Source organism: Nesoenas mayeri (assembly GCF_963082525.1).
Source record: "Nesoenas mayeri genome assembly, chromosome: 3".
Classification (NCBI taxonomy): domain Eukaryota; kingdom Metazoa; phylum Chordata; class Aves; order Columbiformes; family Columbidae; genus Nesoenas; species Nesoenas mayeri.
This window is the reverse complement of record NC_137544.1, coordinates 83,827,504-83,846,556: the sequence shown is the minus strand read 5'-3', so window position 1 is coordinate 83,846,556 and position 19,053 is coordinate 83,827,504. Positions and strand designations below refer to the sequence as shown.

The window sequence follows — 19,053 nt, the reverse complement described above, 5'->3', positions numbered from 1 at the left end:
AGAGGACGTTCTTGCCAAAGCTCTGCTCCAGATAACTCTGCAATCTTCGTTTCCTCTTTCATCTGAAGTGGGACTCCCACACGCCACCACTGTAAACATAGAGCTTGCCTCCATAAACATGATTTTAGATGTTTAGCACAGCAAGGAGTCATACTCTAGGGTAGTTAAAGTGCAGCAAGCTCCTCACATTCTGAGTAGGAGCCCTAAAAATAGCTGTTTATGGACAATACCAGATGGATATTAGGTATTACTGCAATCACTGGGCGACGATTATACTTCTTTGTAAAGCAGCTCAGCTTTATGCCATCCAATAGGGTTGGTGCCATTTAATTTGCTGTCCTAAGCCATTATAGCTGCTTTTTCATAAATTAGAACAGAAGATGGATTAGTTAAAATCAATTTATTACGGAACACAGGAAAGCATCAGCCAAAACAACGTGCTTATAAGTATCGGTGCAGCAGTTCTCGCTACTAAACATATTCATGAAGCATCCAAAAACTGTTTGTAAAGACTTCCAAGTAAGACACATCTAAGAGCAGCTCCGCATTTCAGCATCTATGTATAGAGCAGCACATACATCTGCACATATGTACAACTGACTTTGTGTGACTACATAGCACAGCATTATGGCAGCATAAGCCTTCTGAACCAATTACAAGGCGACCATTCTGGTTTGTGATTTTTGTGACTACCATAATTAGTGATTTCCTGTGGATTTCATTGAAGTTCTTCATCTTGTTTCTGAGCCCACATAATTCCCTCAGATGGTTAGCTTGTTTTCACAGCTCAGAGCTTTCCCTGCTGAAGCCACCTGCACTTTTGCAGCTCAATTGTTGCAATTTTGCACAAATTGCTCTCTCTTACAGCTACATGATACCAGGAAATAGGGGTAACTTTTACTGTATTTACTTGCTCTTTTAAGAAAACTCTTTTTCATCCTATATGGAGTAGTAGGTCTGTACAGACAAACTACATTTGCAACAACTGTTTTATAACTCTAAAAATACATCAAGATTTTCCAGTTTCCAGAACGCTGACATTTGGTATTGGATATTTTGTATCTGAAAATGAAAACTTAACATATTCATTTCTATTCACCAATGTAATGTTTGGAATATTTTCATATCATCTAACTGGGTTACAAAGAAGGCAATGTCCTAGAAGGCTTGACTGGTGCATTTGTCTGAGAAATTGTGTGAGCTCGTGCTGCCGTGATTATTTTTCATTGCTTTTGACACTGATCTTGCATAGCAAATGCCCCATTCAGGATTTGCAAGGTCTGTAAGAAATGTTTGCAAAAAGAGGAACTGATATTTCTATGGACAAAATGTCAAAATGCTTTTCTTTTCCCAATTGTTTTTTTTTAGTTCATGGTCTCCTTTCTTCCTGTCCCCCCGTAAGAGAACTGAAAAAGAGTTAGATGTTCAGGTTTGGTTTGGATAAAATCCTGAAATGTGGATGTGTCTCTGAATTACCTCATCGTCTTGGTTTGAGCCCTTAGCTGAACTTTGTCCTAAAATCTACCTCCAACAAAACAGTGACAAGTTTAGTGTAGGCTTGTAAAACATGGCATCAAAATTTACCTTGCTATAAATGCACTGAAAACAAAATATATATTTATATTGTTAATTATATGAAATTGATCTTCTGGAATTCACTTACCCCCCACTAGTTTAAAGAACAATCTCACAAGTCCTTGCGCCTGCCAAGTAGGTAGCCTCATTCACATCATATAATCCTGCTGCACCAACTCTGAAATAAAGTATTTTCCCTAAATAAGGGTTTAGGGCTAATCTGTACATTTCACTTATTACAGCTTTGTCTGTGGACACATCTGCCCATGGAAACAGAACCTCTTAAATCTGAATCACCAAGCATGCTATTTCCACAGCCTGGTAAAGGCTGCATTCCAAACCCCACAGAGACCAACGGTAGAAGTGCTGCCTGAGATGAGCAGCAGCTCAGCCCCGCAGAACACATGTGAGCACCAGGCACCTGCAGGACTGTGTGCGGCTTTGTGAACATGAGCCCCACCACTTTTACCCTTCGAGCTGCAGGAGCTGCCTGCAGATCCCTGAATATGCAGCACCCCAGGCTGCCAAACAGTGGAAATCTCAGGCTGTGTTCTCACTGCTGGCTTTACCGCTGCTGGTGAATCAGCCACCGCTCAGGCACAAAACTGCCTTACGTGAGGTGGATTCAAAACACAAAGAACCACACTTGCTCTCCTCTCCCTACCACGGGCCTGCCAGTTGAACAAGCTGAGCATCCAAACTGTATTTGAAACGGTGGACAGTGCAGGAATCCCCCTTCTTGGGAAAGCAGGCATGCAATAAATCTGCTGCATCTGGCAGCGCAATGTGCTCTGACGGAGGTTATCAGGCTGGCTGAAATGAGGCTGAAACGCTATGGTGCCAGCACAGGGAAAAGCTGCTGACATTGCTGCCTCTGACTTCTGTCCTTCAGTAGATGGCACTGTCACATCGGCTGAGTTATAGGAAAGAATGATGTACAGATTATATTTTTACAGACAATGTATGGTTTTCTTTAGGTGATACCTGGTTACATCTATTGGATTTTCAGGGTAATAAACCAACTATTTAAAATGTATAAAATGGAACAGCTGACAGTTGAGCAATTTGTTGACATCTTCTCAATTTGGTCATATGGAATACGGCTGAACAACATGGTTTTGCTTCACAGAACCCCTGGGGGGGAAAAAAAAAGATATTTCTCACCCTTAGTTATTTTTTTTTAAACTTGGTGTACTTTTTTTTAAATAGTCACATAATTCTCTTTTCAGCTGTGAACTGCTCTGATTTCTGTTACATTTCAATAGATTACTTTTTTTCTCTTCTCAGCCTGGTTTATATCATTAGACATGGAACTTTCTGGCATGGTTATGAGAGGGAAGAAGGTCTCCCAAATTTTTAAAGTGACCCCTTAAAAAAATCCTGTTCAGTGTCTCTATGCATCTGGTCCAGCACTTACATTTTTATCTGTGTTTCCCATGTAGGTAACATCAACACCGTCTTAAGCTGACTTTACGCTTGCCAAATTTGTAATCTATCAAAGAATTGTAGCCCTCAGTGGGACCACAATCCCTTAGGGGAAAACAGTGTTAGCTGGTCCTGAATCAAGTTTATATTCCTGGCAAATTTCTCCTGTAGCTATTGGAGAGGGGAGTATTTTTTGTTTGTTTGTTTTTCTGCTAAAATGTATAAGAACCCTGGCACATCAGCAAGATATTTTGTCCAGCATGCGGATTATATAGTCAACCACAGGAAATATGATCAAGGAGCAACAGATTTTTGTTCTGTTGTGTAGTCCTGTTGTCTTGGTAGGTGGATTTAGACTAATTTCCCATGACTGGGTCTCTGCTGACACTCTGAGGCTTTTGCCTAAGAATCTGTAAACCATGCTGATTTTTCTTCGTAATCAAATTATTTCCCATTTCTCCCCAATCAACTACTTGGCTTTGCATTTGAAACAATTTCCTAACAAAGCAATGTAAGGAACTCTTAAAGGAAGAATGTTGTTTTCGCAACCGTAAATCTGAAACATGACCCAGCAGATAAAGACTGAGAGATGTCCACTGCCAGACCTTAAATATAAAACAAAGCCTCTTTGCACTAATCGCGGAAATGTACCAATGCAAACCGGTTTCTGTGGCTAAAGGTTAAGTTAGGGGGGCAGGTAATAGCCAGAGAGCCAAGAAACCACACCTTAAATGGAAATAAATAAATAAGGGGAGGGGGGCGTTAGAACTGGAGTAGTGAGAGAGGTAAACTGAGGCAGGACATCCAGGAAGCGTCAGATAGGCTGTGAACCCTGGAGTACCTAACCAATGGGAACAGGGGAGGGAATATACACCCAGGACTAGGGGACTAGGCAGGGGCTTGAGCCTTGTTCAGGGTGCCTACCTTAGGTAGAACACCTGGTCTTGCAAGGTCATTAATAAAATATGCTTTGCTGAGACATCCTGGCTGAGCCTATTATATTGGCAAGATAATAGTTTCTTACAAGCAATGTGTGGACTTTTGCGAAGGAAAAGAAAAATGGCACTGGTTTAAATTAACTCTTTGTTTCCTCAGGTATGAAAAATTTCAAACAGCCACATTAGTATCAGATATAAGGATGCTGAATCTGCTGTAAAACTACCACCATCAGACTTCACATCTGTATGCTGGCCAGCAGATCCACAAGCTTTTCTAGGAAGTCTTTGGAATCTGGGTCAAGAATCTGCAAATCAACAAATTGCTCCATTTCTCTAATATTATCCTTGCAGACACTTTGGATATTTGTGAAGTTGTAGTTTCCAGGATGTGGCTTTCCAGTACAAGGCTGAAGAGCAGCAAGATGATTACTCCTCTTTTATTTTCTTTCTTTTCTTTTCCTTCTTTTCTTTTCTTTTCTCTTTTCTTTTCTTTTATTTTCTTTTCTTTTCTCTTTTCTTTTCTTTTCTTTTCTTTTCTTTTCTTTTCTTTTCTTTTCTTTTCTTTTCTTTTCTTTCTTCTTTCTCTTCTTTGCTTTTCTTCTCTTTTCTTTTCTTTTCTTTTCTTTTCCTTTCTCTTCTTTTCTTCTCTTTCTTTTCTTTTTCTTTCCTCCTTTCTCTCTCCCTCTTTCTTTCTTTTTCTTTCTTTCTTTCTTCTATGTGTTTTTTTTTTCTTCCAATTTGTTTCAGCGTTAAGTCTGAACTTTAAGAAGGATGTAAAAATTGGAGACTTTAAATGGAATATCTGTTATGCAGAATAGTCAGATGTTTTCCACAACACCTCAGGGTAAGGATGGTGATGTCAAATGATCTGAAGAAGGCCTTGTGTGCTTAGAAGCCTCTGTCTTTGGTTTAATCATTTAAATTGGTCTACTGCAAAATATCACCTCACCACAAATTTTGCCTCGTTAGTATGTAATAGTATAATTAGAGAATTTAAAATGCTTGAAGACAGGATTCTCATTTTAGCAAGTCTTATCCTTTTAGGCCTAAAAAAGATCATAAGAAGAGCTTGGAAAATAATAAATTAAACCATTTTGCAATTCTGTAGGTGTCCGCGTTTCAAGACCCTTCACGAACACTCATTTGGGACTGGTCATCAGTAGGGATGGGTCAAGGCCCACTCTCCGCAGGAGCTTACAGCTGCCCCACAGAGCCCTCTCCAAGTGCCCGGAGCCTCTGTCCGTGCCCGAGCACCGGAGGTCACACGCAGCCCCAGCCCGTGTCAAAGCCGGCCCTGGACACACCGACCGAGTTTCTCGGGGAAGCCGCAGCCTGCAGCTGTTCGCGTGGGGAAAATCACGAGCGCGGACGAGCCTGTGGCGACTCCGCGGTCACGGGGGAAGGAGGGAAGAGAGAGGGGGCGGTGGCGGCCCGGGGCTGTCACAGCCGGCCCTCCTGGCACTGCTGACGTGGTGCCAGGGACCGGGCTCATTTCGGAGGGGAACCGAGCTGAGAGAGGCTGGCCGAGCCGCAGCAGCCAGCGCCTGCTCCTGCAGCAGCCTCCATTCATCCCTCCGTCCCTTCCGCGCTGCCCCTTCTCCGCCTCCTCCGCCGACCCTGGCTCTCCCCTTCCCATCCCCGGGCCTCGGAAAGGCGGAGGGAAGGGGGCCAAGGGAAGAGCCGCCCGGCCGTGAAGGGAGAGGAGAGGGATGGCAGGGGCTCGGGGGTGCGAGGGCAGGAGGGCCGCTTCCCGCCTGCTTGGGGCACTTTGCCTCGCCGCCTGCTTTCCCCTGGTGCACGGCAGGGACACCGGAGCAGCCTGGACCCTGGAGAAGGTGGGTCACGCTTGCGTTTCTCCGGCTCTTCTCGCCTCCCCGCTTGGTTGCGGGGGAAGCACCTCACCGGGAGGCGGGGAGCCGAAGCTGGGCGCTGGCACCTGCCCCCGCCCGGCGCTTTCCTCGCACATCCATCCCGGTGTGATGCTGCCTCGGGCGCCGATGCGAACCCCAGCTGTGGGTCAGGGCGGGAGCCGCGGGGCCGGTCCCGTCTGCGGGGAGCGCAGGTGAGGGCGGGTAACATGGCTTCCCTCTCCCCCCGAGCTGATGGCTGCAGAGAACAGGTCTTCTTCACGCGTTTGAAAGGCTGGCGATGCCTTTCGCACCGCCCGGGAGCGGGCAGCTGGAGCTGTAAGCTTGGGCAGGGGCAGTTCGTGGATTTAAGGAGAAACCCAAACAGGACAAGAGAGATCAAAACTCCAAATTAAATTCCAGGTAACACTCTATTATACTCCAATTTTCAACATGATTACAGTGATTCAGAGGATGGTGTCTTAGTTTGAGAAAACAAATAGCTCTTCTAGCAGTGATGTACATTTATCTAGGAAAAGCAAGTGTTGATAGCTACTGCAAAATTATTTTGACAGGATATAATATTTTTTATATGTTGTAGAGTCATACTATATTGATTTTAATTCAAAATATGTGAACTAGTGAAAAAAAAGTCTCAAGTTAATGTCTAATGGAACAGTATAAGCAGTAAACCCCTGTGTAACAACTCTTTGTGGCTGATTATGAAACACTAACATAGTTTCTTAATGAAGAACCAAACCATGTAGAACATGGGAGAGAACACAACTGCAAAGTTCATTCAATTAAAGGATTCAGGAATTTCCAAGTGGAAAACATACTTTTAAGGCCCATCACCAGGTGTTTGTAGAAGAGCTGAACTCAAAGTTCAGGCAGAGCTCCCTGAATTCCACTAATCCAGGGCACTGTTCTCTTCACCGACAGATCAGAGTACAGGACGAACTGGCAAAATGAAGCTGCCCTCATATGTTTCCAGTCGCTTCCCCTTAGTCATTCCCTTTCTCCTTGATTTTATTTGCTCCTCATTGAAGTAAGCATTGACTTTTTTTTTTCTTTTTTTTAAGGAGAAAAAAAAAGGGAGACTTTATAATTCTGTTCTATTAATTGTATCTTACTATATATGTATGACATCTATCTCATGTGTAGACTACATATCTGTAACATAATACATCTATAATATGCATAATGAATGTATACGTACATATATAAAAATACATTAAGCTAAATCTTTACTCAGACTAATCAATGTACAAGTGTGTATCCCCAGTGCTGCTTTTTAGAGCCCCCTTGAGCCACAACAGTACATTCTTTATCTCATTCCAGCTAGTCAGCCTGCTTGCCAGTGATGTGAGATGTGTCACCCAACCACAGAACCAAAGCATCAGAACTCCTCTACTCCTGCAGATACTTACCAAGAACCACTTCTTCTTTCTCATGAAATTCTTGTCTCCCTTCTTCAATATGTTATCCAGAGGTGCTACCACCATCACTGATGGGCTTGGTCATCTTGCAGCCAGCTGGCATTGGCTCTATCAGACATGGAGGAAGCTTCTAGCAGCTTCTCACAGAAGCCACTCCTGTAGCTCCTCCCTACCAAAACCTTGCCATGCAAACCCAATATAACTATAAGCTGTGGTGCACTCATGTTGCAGTTTCCCTCTCTTTCCTCATCTCAAAAAGAATGGGGAAGGTAGGCTACACTGAAGGACAGCAAGTCTGATCAACCATGTAAGGCAGTTCTGATCAAAGAACAAATAATCAGACTAGGATTTTCCAGTGGAAGACAGGAGTAGAGGGAAGTCCCTATGATAGACCCAAGCAATGGATATAACAAGAGCATCTTATGATAGTGCCTAAAATAGGAATCTATGAAAACAGGAGCAGCTCAGGAAGGTCCTGAGCAAACAATTGCCAGAGACTGGGTAGGTTCAAATCAGGTGCCCAAAGGGGCATTGGAGGTGTCCTTGGAGATCCCACCTGGCATTCAGCCACCACTCCAGAACAGCACAGGGCTCATGCACATCTTTGACATGCATTTGTCATCCCCATAAGGATGTCTCAAGTATTCTAGGCCGCTTGAAACAGCACTAAAGGCCCATACTTAGGCAACAGAAGCCACTTGGGAGGTAGCTAACAGTACTAGCTGCTGTCACAGGAGACAAGCTGCCAGTTCCGAGGTTAACCTGTGTGTCGCAGAGCTGAGGTACAACCCCAGCTGCCCCCAGAGGAGCTGCACTGTGCTGTGTAGTCACACCAACGCCACCACTGTGGGCAGAGGCCACAAGGACACCCCTGCACTCTTTCTGCACTGAGCTAGCTTGTGCATTTCTTCACAGTACCGCACCTCATCATGTAGACACAGCATAAAGTTCATTCGTATAACTACTAGAAACAAAGCTTAAGATGTTTGTCTCAATGGAAACCTCATTTGTAGGTGGCATAGTTGCAGACATGACTCTGTGTATGTAGAATTAAGATATTAGGAAGGAGAGAACCCAATAATGGGTTGAGTTTTTACCGCTGGTAGGTTAAAAAATCCTTCCATGTTTTTAATACTAGCATATTTTGCACGGAAATCAAAGATGCAGAAGCCACAGAACTTAAAAATGTCAATAATTTTTGAGATAAAAGCTTTTCTTAAGATTACATTTTGTTATCAGTGGAACAAAATAGCACAGTATATCACATTTACTGTAATTTTGAAGAAAGCTGTGATTTAAAAGGTCTGCTAATAGTTATAGCTAGAACAACCTTCCCCTTTTTCTTCTTTCTACAGTATTCTCACCAACCAAGAATTTTACATTCTGACACTATTCAAAAAGTTGCAGCAAACACAGATGTTTCTGAAATGTGGGAGAATGATTTGCGCCCTATCCTGATAGAAAGATACCCCGGATCACGAGGAAATTACATCGTACGACAGGTAAAACAACATTTTCTGGAAACCTCTAAGAACATCTGTTATGTATATTCTGGTAGTGCCCTTAGTGACTGCTAAAGGGACAGACACATTCCTTTCATTCGGTGGGATGAACTCTGTCATTGTTCAGGTCTAGACTGCATAGAGCCTACATGACAGAGCTTGCAGTTCAACTGACACTATTTCCCAGGGCTGCATAGCACAATGAATAGAAAAAAATGAAGTTAAAAAGAATGATTTTTTTAAATTTATGTTTTAAAATTAAGAGCTCACCTCAGTTTTGGTACCCAAAGTACAACACAACGATTGTTCTGTCCTTCACACGAGCAGGCTTTTGGTCACTGGTTCAAACCCCCTGGGACCCTACACGAGGATGAAATAAATGACACCCCCCTTCCCTGTTTCTGGAGAGGTGCTGTGCTGTTGCACTCCCCTGTAGAGTTGCCCCAGATGAGTGTATCAACATGAAAAGGGATCCGAGGGGCCCAAACGGGCAGGCAGATGAAATGGTCGACACAGCCAAGGGCAGTGCTGGTCCAGGTGCCACACCAGCTCCACTGGCCCAAGCACAACAGTGTGTAAACGCTGCGCTCACCTATCCAGATTGCAGCCCAAGCTGCTGAAAGCTACAGCAGGTTGTGTTTAAGCCACAGGGAGCTACCACCCGACTGGGTTGCTGCCCTTCAGGACTGCACACCGCACTGGCTCCGCGTTATGTTAGCCAAGCAGGACACTGAAACAGTGGTACAGCCAAGTTTAGTACAAGCCATTCACAACGTCTCACTAGCCTGCGTTTAGCCATTTGGCAGTGATCCAGCCGCTTCAAGACAGCCCTAACTACATTATTTGCCACTCTGTCACTGGCAGACTGTGGAAATGTAGCTTTTCTGTGCTCTGTGTGTGTGGGCCGGTGCACACATCTCTATGGGTTTAGCTTTGTGGTTTCTTTAGTGATACCCTGGAAGGCAGCCAAATGAAAGGGGGAAAAGTAAGAAAAATTAAGAAAAACCACCTGAGCCTAGGCTAGAAAACCGCAAATCATGTTCAAAATAGGATCATCCTGTTACAAGGTAACAGCATGTACTAAAGTAGACCACCAAAGGAAAAAAAAAATGAAGAGTCCTCCTCCTCAAAGCACAGTGCAGTTTGAAATAGTTGGTTTTTCTTCCTTAAGACACAGAAAAAGTGTCAGACTTCTTTAAGGGAGAAGGCTAGTGCACACTGGGAACTCCATGCAGGGTTATATATTCCCCTTAGTCCAGAACAGATGTCCTTTGCTCTGCCTACAGATAGCGGGTAGACCATACAACGCCATAAAAACCTCCAGAAACAAAATGGAAGTTTGTTCTAGCACTGAAACTTATGGCAATATTCCCACTGACTTCACTAAGAGGAGAACAAATCTTCCAAGTCTGTTTTCCATTTTTCCCCTTAGGGGCTTTTCCTAATGTTTATTTAAAGAGAGAGGAATCTGACTTGAAGAAGCACTCTAGGGACCCATACAAATAAGTTGCTCAACAGAGATGGCCCTCCAGTAAGAGCTAGCCAGGACTCTATAATAACAGCTTGATAGAGTTATTCTCTTGCAGTGGGAAGATGCCTAAAATGAATGATCTATTTTTTTGATTCGCTGTTTCAATGTTTATCTTTACCTGAGATACACTTAAGATTTTATTTTAAAAACATTGTTCTGAAATGTTTAATTCTTCCTTTAACTTACAGGAATCAGACTGTCTCTGATAGCATTGTAAACAACTCATGTCACTTGAAAGGCAGATTTCTCATAGAACATTAAAAAACAAAACAGAACCGCACCAACCAACCAAACACAAACCAGTGGCTTTTTTTTATATTACTCTGGCATCTGTGTGTGGTAATTGTCAAAATACGCACACGAAGTCCTCTGCACCCAGTTCTGACACTTAATTCAAGGGCACAACTGAGTTTAGGTTTGAAGAGGTAAACATTAAATCTGTCCTGGTTATAGCTGAAAAAAAACTTGCCCGGAAACTTCAGAGATCAAGATTTTAATGTGTCGTATCAATGGGCAACCATTCACAGCACCCACAAAAGGCAAAAATGAAAGCAAGAAAGCCAGTCAAAGGCTAAGGTAACAAAGATGTTGCTTAGATAGAGACATTACATTTTTTGCTATAAAATTTATCTTCTACAAATACCATGAACTTACAGAAATAAGCTTAAGTGCCACTATTAATTAGCTAATGACAATTTGTCATTAGCTTTCTGAGCCAATATTAATCTGTTTTTTTTGTTTGTTTGCTTGTCTGTTTTTATTTTGTTGTTAATTTTTTTATTGCAGCATATCAAGCACCGTCTTCAAAGATTACAGACTGGTTGGGAAATTGAGGAAGATACATTTCAGGCATACACCCCATATGGATATCAAACATTTTCAAATATTATCAGCACTCTCGACCCCTCTGCAAAACGCCACCTGGTACTTGCGTGCCACTACGACTCAAAATTCTTTGGACAGCATTGGCAGGAGAGAGTATTTGTGGGAGCGACCGATTCAGCTGTGCCTTGTGCTATGTTATTGGAGCTGGCACGTGCCCTGGATAACAAGCTTCAGTTAATCAAGGTAGTTTGGTTGGTTCGTTTTCAGGTGTTTCTGCAATAGCACTAGGCCCTCAGGCACTTCCATGTTCCCTCCCATAGCCTGCGCGCCTGGCTGGCCGAGCGCTGTGCCTGCAGTAAAACTGCCGCTGGCTGCACACAGAGCAGAGATCTGGATCTATTACTTTAGAGTACGTGATCACATTAAAACTTCTTATGCAAAGGGTCACTACCTAAAATTTACAATTAATATATACTATATGAAAATAGCAATTTATACATGAATAACAAGTTTCATAGGCTCTATGAGGTATAATCCCGCTATCTATCTAAAAGGCACAGAACCCTACTCAGAAGCTCCTGTTTTATCCAGTAAAATCTAAGGTTGCTGACAAAGTTTTGTTGCTTTCTCAGTCTTGTATTTTAAATATGTCTCAGTTGCGCTCTGTTTTGGAAGATGGATGAACTAATTGCTGTGCAGAAGTTAACACTCATGGCCCTCCATCCCATAACGATTTCAAGCTTTTCTTCTTGTTTTCCTTTATCAATTCGAATTTATTTATGAAACGAGTGACGGCTGAGTACAGGAAAACAGTCGAGTATTCGTGTAATATTATCAGTCTGTGTTACCTATGCCATGAAAATCCGCTTCAAAGTGCTGCCATTGCTAGGCGTAAAAATCTGTTGGTTCTACAAAGCTCTAAAAGCTCGTAGGATTACAGATTCATGAGTGCCATCTACTGGTTCAGCATTTGCGGAAAATACTCATACACTAACAACAGGGCTTTCACAGGCAAAGGTCTCTGAAATGCTTTACAAAGTGTCGGCAATACAGCCAGCTCAGGTATTAAGATCACTTGTCAGCAGTTGTTCCTGGAAACTGATTTGGTGCCTTCTGACATTAAAATATTTAAGAATTAGAAGATTAAGAATATGCCAATGTTTTTAATCACAAAATAAAGCACTCCTGTGATACATATGCTTTCATTTAGAATAAATTTGCCTAATGATTATTTATGGAATAACCTGCACACAGACTTAAAGACTGGAAATTTTTGCAAGAAATACATCATTTTTTGATTAAATTGTTTTCTCTTGTAAATGACAGCATTTGACAAAAAGGCAATGTAATTATTTTGCACAGGCTACCATTTGTACAGTCTGTTAACAAAATATACTCTGGGATCCATCTGCTTAATACATTAGCGATGACCTTTTTGCTCTGCTCATAGTAGCATAACAGACCTTATGTTTTCAGCCAAATCTATTTATACTTTGACCTGAAGCTGTGATTTTTATCTTGATGTTTCTCCAGTTATATCAAGTAAGTTTAAAGGGCAAAGACTTCTCTCTACATTATTCAGACCTAGGAATGTGTTAAACAGTAATCATAATAATTACAAATACTACTTTCTAAAATTCAAATGGTATTAATACACAGTTTCCTTCAGAATGCAATGCAAAGCAAAATGACTGCTGTCCAAAGAGCTCTGTCCTGGGCAAAGGACAAAGCATTGCCTTGGAGAAATCCATATATTGCTGAAAGCACAATCAATATCTTCTTGCCTACATCAGTGACTTTTTTTTTAAATAGAAGTTTTCCACTACTGTTTATATTGGATCAGCTCCAGCTAGTTGGGAGTTGTAGCCCATACAGGACATGACTGTTTCCAGTGACCCCACCTTTTTAACCACATCATGCAATTTCACTGAAATAACACTAATTCATAGAGGGGTTAAAATATTTATGGCAACTGCCAAGAATACAGTTGCCAAAACTGTTCATATAGCAGAACCAAACTGGGTTTTGCCTTGTTGTAGATTATTAGGAAATGCTGCCAGAGCAAACAAGTCTTCAGTTTGTAAACAGAGAATAAAAAAGACTCCTATACTGCAAAGAAATTTCACACAGATGTCTCCTTTGTGAGCTTAAATACATTAATCATATATATTTTCTCAGTTTTTAATGTTGTGATATTTTTCGCTTTTGACAGGGAAGGGCATATCTACTCCTGCATTACACCATAATATGTGTTTAACAGCCGTAGGAAGGTTTACATAGGGTACCTTGAAAATATACCCCTACTGATGTCACTTATATGACCACAGTATTAGTCCTTTATTTAATGTTCTGGCCAGAATCTGCTATGTTACTTTTAACTTCCTCCAGCAGACCAGCTCAACGTCAAGACCGGACCTCTCACTTCAGCTCATTTTTTTTGATGGTGAAGAAGCCTTTGTGCGGTGGTCCCCTTCCGATTCTCTCTACGGATCTCAACACTTGGCTCAAAAAATGGTATCTACTCCACATCCACCTGGATCAACAACCACAAATCAGCTTCAGGGCATAGTAAGTGGCTTTCACCTCCCTAATGAATAATAGTAAATTGTTTAAAAAAAATATATTTAATTAGTAGGTATTTATTTGGCCAAATTCCCAAGAAACCATGAACCTTATTCAAGTTAAAGGAAGCAGCAGGCTTGTGGAACTTTTATGAGACTTGATAGAGACTTGAGCTTTTCAGGTGAATCTGCTTGGACCTTCTCCATACAAGCATGAGGAGAAGTCAAAGAAAAAATCAAAATACACAAATTCATTAGAATATCATCTAAAAATATCCACATTCTTCAGGAGAGATAATTCGCAGTGACGAGGAAAGAGCACAGACATGGTGTTGGTCTGTGAACCGACCTCCCCTGTCTCCACACCAAGGTACAACAAGATGTTTCCCTTTGATTCCTACTAACATTCCAGTTGTCCGCTCCCTTCTCCCTCCTGCCTTCTGGCTTCCCTGCTCAGTGCTGAGAGACTTTTCTTCTGCCAGGGTATCTCGTGACTCATAAAATGTCTTTCCCTTGACAGACTTTTTCTCTGGGGAAGAAGCAATTTCCTTTTCTTCCTCCCCACCCACCAGTTTTCCCTTTAAAGGGGTATAACACACAAACTGCAAACAAAGCGATGCAGTCTGGTTCAGCTTGAGGAACAGAGAAACAGCCATTTTCCTCCTCAGGAAGACAACAAAACGCATCAGATTGGAATCAGGTTCTGTGAATGAGTTCTGCTCTGGCAACATGGTAGAAAAGCCAGATCTTTGGCCAGAGCTATTAAAGACCTAGTCATGACCTACACAGGAACCAAGAGGTCTCATTGCTGCTACTGCTGTTGATGGTGTTGTAGTAATTGAAAGAATTCTGTATTAAAGATTCTTTCTTCTGTAGGACTTGCTTGTACTGCTGGATTTAATTGGTGCACCAAACCCAGTCTTTCCCAATTATTTTCCAAACACAATGCGATGGTTTCAGAGGCTTCAAGCAATTGGTAAGGAGAGGGGTATGGGCTTTGGATGAACTTGAAAATTCAGTGTATATTTTCTGAATGTATCCAGTCCTGTACATCAGATTTTTATATTATTTTCTGTTATAATATTTAATAATGTAAATGTTAAAATTGGTGCATCTTAAACCTATACAAAGATTTGAATATTTAATTAATAAAATAACTAAGGAAGATGCCGAGACACTTGGAAGCCATGAAACAGATTCTACTACTGGCTGTCACTCTGCGACTTTTGGGAACCGCTTCACTTCCCTGTTTTAGTTCTCACTTCTTTAAAGTGACAGTAATAGCACCAATCTTGAGGTCTTCTAAGTACTAAACAAATTCAGAAGACAACTACCAACTTCTTTTTCTTCTTTCACATGGAAATATCTTCCATATGAAAGGAAAAAAAACAATTCAAATGTGCTAAAATGCCTCATAATGTCCAAAACTTGCAATAATGACTTTCATTGTGAATTACAGAGCAAGAGCTACACAACATGAATCTGTTGAGGAATCACCTTGTTGAAAGGCAGTATTTCCAGAGTACTGTACATCGGGGCTTGATTGAAGATGACCACGTTCCATTTTTATTAAGAGGTACTGGAAACTCTTATGTTTTAAAGTATGAGTTGAGTAACAAATGCATCATTTAGTGGACGAGCAAGTGCATATGATCCTGTTTTTCAAGCTGATTTGCCCCAGCTTGAGGCTTCCAAATCCAACTTTATGCAGGGCTTAGAAAAACATACCTGAGCAAAAGCAGTGATAAAACACACCCATCATCATTTTGCACGAGCACAGCTCCAATGGCACAAAGAGAATGGAAATTTCTCTCCACAGTAGTGTCCTACAAAGATAAACAACTCTGATCCAGTGGGATAGCACCACATACCACACTCACCAGCCAGTTACTATTTCTAGGAGCAGCGAAATACTCAAGGGTTGTATCTTCAAAAGATTATAAAAATCTCTGAAGATCTGTTGTCAAAGTTACAGTAATGCTCACTATTACCTGTTTAAATTTGAAGGCACCGACTCATGCAAAAACTCCCATACTCAAATTAGACATTCTCATTGCCGGAAGAGAATGGAGATTTCAAGGCTATGAGCTTGAAGGGTGGGAAAGATGCATAGAGTAGCCAGCAGAAACAACAAAACGACATAACACGCCTGAAATCCCTCCTGGAATTAGGCACATACCCAAAACTGGGATTCCCTGCCAAAGCATTTGCCTGGCAGACACCTATGCTGTGGCTTCTTACTCTGTATTCATTCTGTTCCTTTGGGATGCAACCAGAGAGAGGGAAAGCAGTTGTGCTACTGCTGCCACCTTGGCACACTATGGGTCAGTGATTAAAGCACTTGTCCAAGTTCAAGATGTGGCTTGCATGAATGTCCTTCTCGGTTCAAACACTCAGCAGAGCATCTTCAAAACGAAGGTGGGCCAAAGGCGGCCAGCAGATAAACCCTTCTGACTGAGGTTTTCCACGGTACAGCGCGGACTACAAGAGTCATATAGCTAAAGCAGCATTAATCAAAAGACATGTAGCACTAGTTCAATGAAGAGGGTATCTACCTAGGAAAGCAGGGAGGTATCTTCAATGCCAGCCTCTAATTTCACCATTGCTTATGCTCTGTTAATTACTGAGTACTGTAAAATGTGCACCTGGCTCTGGAAGCGGGCACAAGAGCAGCGACCTCTGCACTTCTAAGCGGGTGCTGTCCTCACCGAGCTATGGTTACTGTCTCCTGCTCAATGGCTCTTCAACTCCATGCATCTTTCATTTTTCACACCCAAGCAAGGCCCAGGTGCAATGAAACCTGCACAGCCATCGTATGCATGTCCAGGGATATATAAAAAAAAATCCTACGTGGGAGCAGCTCATAGGGGAAAACAATGACTACACATTTCTAATAACACAGTTAACACCTAGTGAAGAAAACAGATCCCTTTGTGGTATGCAGCTGAAAAATGAGAGGAAAAGCAGTAAAACAGGAAAGAGACTGGAGAGAAAAAAATGCTCCCCTCAAAAAGCCATCAGGAACCAGAAAACTGGTGTAATTCCTCTTTTACTTAAATTTGCAGTATATATAGGTGTCTTAACGTATGCAATCATACCGATCCTTTCAAGTGGAAGTTCTTTCATCTCAGGATAGTAATAGTTCTGTTTTACAGAGTGAAAACACAGACACCCAATTTTACCATTTACAGAGCAGACTAAAAAAATGCTTCCAAAAGTGCTTAATCTTAACCCTGTCACAAGAACACAGTAATCAGTTTTCAGTTTGGGGATCCGCAGTGGTTTCTCTGCCCTTCTGTAGCTCCTAAACATGGTATCAACAATTACAATGCAAAGGATCTAAAAACCAAAAAGGATCACAGTAAAACTATGAGCTACAGATGCCTTTAGGAAGAAAAAAAACGTACAAAAGTACTTGAAAGGAAGGTGCCCATCTTAGGAAACACACAATTTAATGGCTGGGCTGCAGTGACAGGCTTAAAAAAAGAGAAGGTAAAAGTAAGCTGCAATGACACATACTTCTCAGTAAAGTAAGTTTATTGAGTAGTTACCTGACTCTGTTGCTAAATGGTGATATATCAATTGGCTTAACAGACCCTCTTCAATCTTTCTTCTCCAAATTTCACTTTCCTCCTTATAGGGGTTCCAGTCCTACATCTGATTCCATCCCCTTTTCCTGCAGTATGGCATACCATGGAGGACACAGAAGAAAACCTTGACAAAACCACTGTCGACAATCTCAGCAAAATCCTGCAAGTGTTTGTACTGGAATATCTAAACCTGTGACAGGCAAAATGGCAACAATTCCTACTCCATTCTAAATACTGTTTGCCCACCTTCACATCTGCTATTTGATTGCATTGGAGAGCACTAAAGCAAAGCAAAAAATGATAGCTCTTGCTAGACTGATCATTGATTCAGCTGTTCCTGGCCCAATGTTCCACGTAACCAAATAAAATAGCATTAAATAAGAATTAGTCTCAGCCTGGGAAGAATTTGATCTTTCTATGTCTTACCTCTGAATAAAAACATCCAGATCTTTTCCACATTGCTATGACTGCTTTATGTTATATTAAGATCCCAGGAGGGAATGCCTCCTGACTTGAGTGTTACCTACAGTTTTTACAAGGTGTGACCAGCTAGTGTGGTGTTCAGCAATGAAAATTGAGACCACGTTATCAAAAGAAGCAAAAATGACAAGAAAACTGACTTCTACTTCGTGTTGAACTAAACCACCTCATCCTGAAATGAGCTGCTAGAATTCCTGACACACTGAAGGGATTTTAATCCTCTCCGCTCCCTCTCCTCCTTCCCCTACAAGGACAGCTGCAAGGGTCCTTGTGCACGGACAGCAGGCCATTCATTCATGTGAGAACCATTCACAATTTCACCCAAAGTAAAAAAAAACCCAACAAAATCCAACCTGCTGTTTTTAATACAGATTACATTAGAAGTATCGATAATAGGAAAGTGATCATTTAAGAAACTACAGTTTCATATAAATATATTTTCAAAGGCAAAGTGCTATCTATGAAAAGTAAAGTATGAGAGTCAGAAGCAAAAAGACAGTTTAAGCACCAAAAAGTAAGGACAAGCCGTAGCCTGTATCAGAAAAAGATACTCACCAGTTTAACAATCCTATGCTTTTACATTCTGTACTGGAATTATTCAATAAATTTAGTCTAACACTCTAGCAAAAATCTACCCTGGAATGAACTCAATACAAGAAGCCAGAAGAAAGGTATTCAAAAGCTACCTACAGAACTAGGGTTTCTACCCGTGAGATAAAGATGAGAGCATTTGAAGAAAAATATATAAAACCTGAATAAAATCAAGCTCAAGGTAAAGGATCAAATGGGGAAAAAATAAGTCAGTATTTTACTGCTCAGAAGTTCTTCCATTAGAAAGTTCTATCCTGGGCAAAGAGATGTAAGAAAGAAATAAGCTGTGGAGCTGTAGGCATGTTGGATTTAGCCTGTATTTTACCATTTTCCTAAAGCAAACATCTCTGAACCTAAGACAACATTTACACACATATTATAAAGTCGCAATAGAAATATGTATTTACAGCAATGTAAATTTGTAAAATTTTACTATTACAGGACAGCCTGAAAATGAAATTGTCTGTGTTTTTGCTCAAGATGAAACAAAAGCATTTTTTGTTTTCCCATCACTTCAACATTTGTGTGAAATGTCTGTATGTTGCATGCAACTTCTGAAATAGAATACAATGAAAATTCTAAAAATTGGACAGATGTGTTTATTTTCAGATATTTCTGTACATCTGTGTAACTACAAAGCTATTTGAACCCTTCACCGTCATATTCTCCTCTACTTCAGCCTGTGAGGAAACACCTTGAACTACTAAATTATATCTCCTTAAATTTGAATACTCTGAGCAGCGTAAAGG

The 19,053-nt window shown here is 41.3% G+C and overlaps 1 protein-coding gene across 1 annotated transcript; it reads left to right on the top strand.

The window, feature by feature from the left end:
- Nucleotides 1-5,647: 5,647 nt before the first annotated feature.
- QPCT (glutaminyl-peptide cyclotransferase) lies at nucleotides 5,648-17,429 on the top strand (the record flags this gene model as incomplete). The annotated part of the gene is made up of 7 exons (XM_080342060.1): nucleotides 5,648-5,773; nucleotides 8,580-8,726; nucleotides 11,044-11,325; nucleotides 13,474-13,650; nucleotides 14,520-14,619; nucleotides 15,103-15,219; nucleotides 17,284-17,429. The coding sequence occupies 7 exons, from the start codon at nucleotides 5,648-5,650 to the stop codon at nucleotides 17,427-17,429; spliced, it is 1,095 nt and encodes a 364-aa protein (XP_080198186.1).
- Between the last annotated feature and the right edge of the window lie 1,624 nt (nucleotides 17,430-19,053).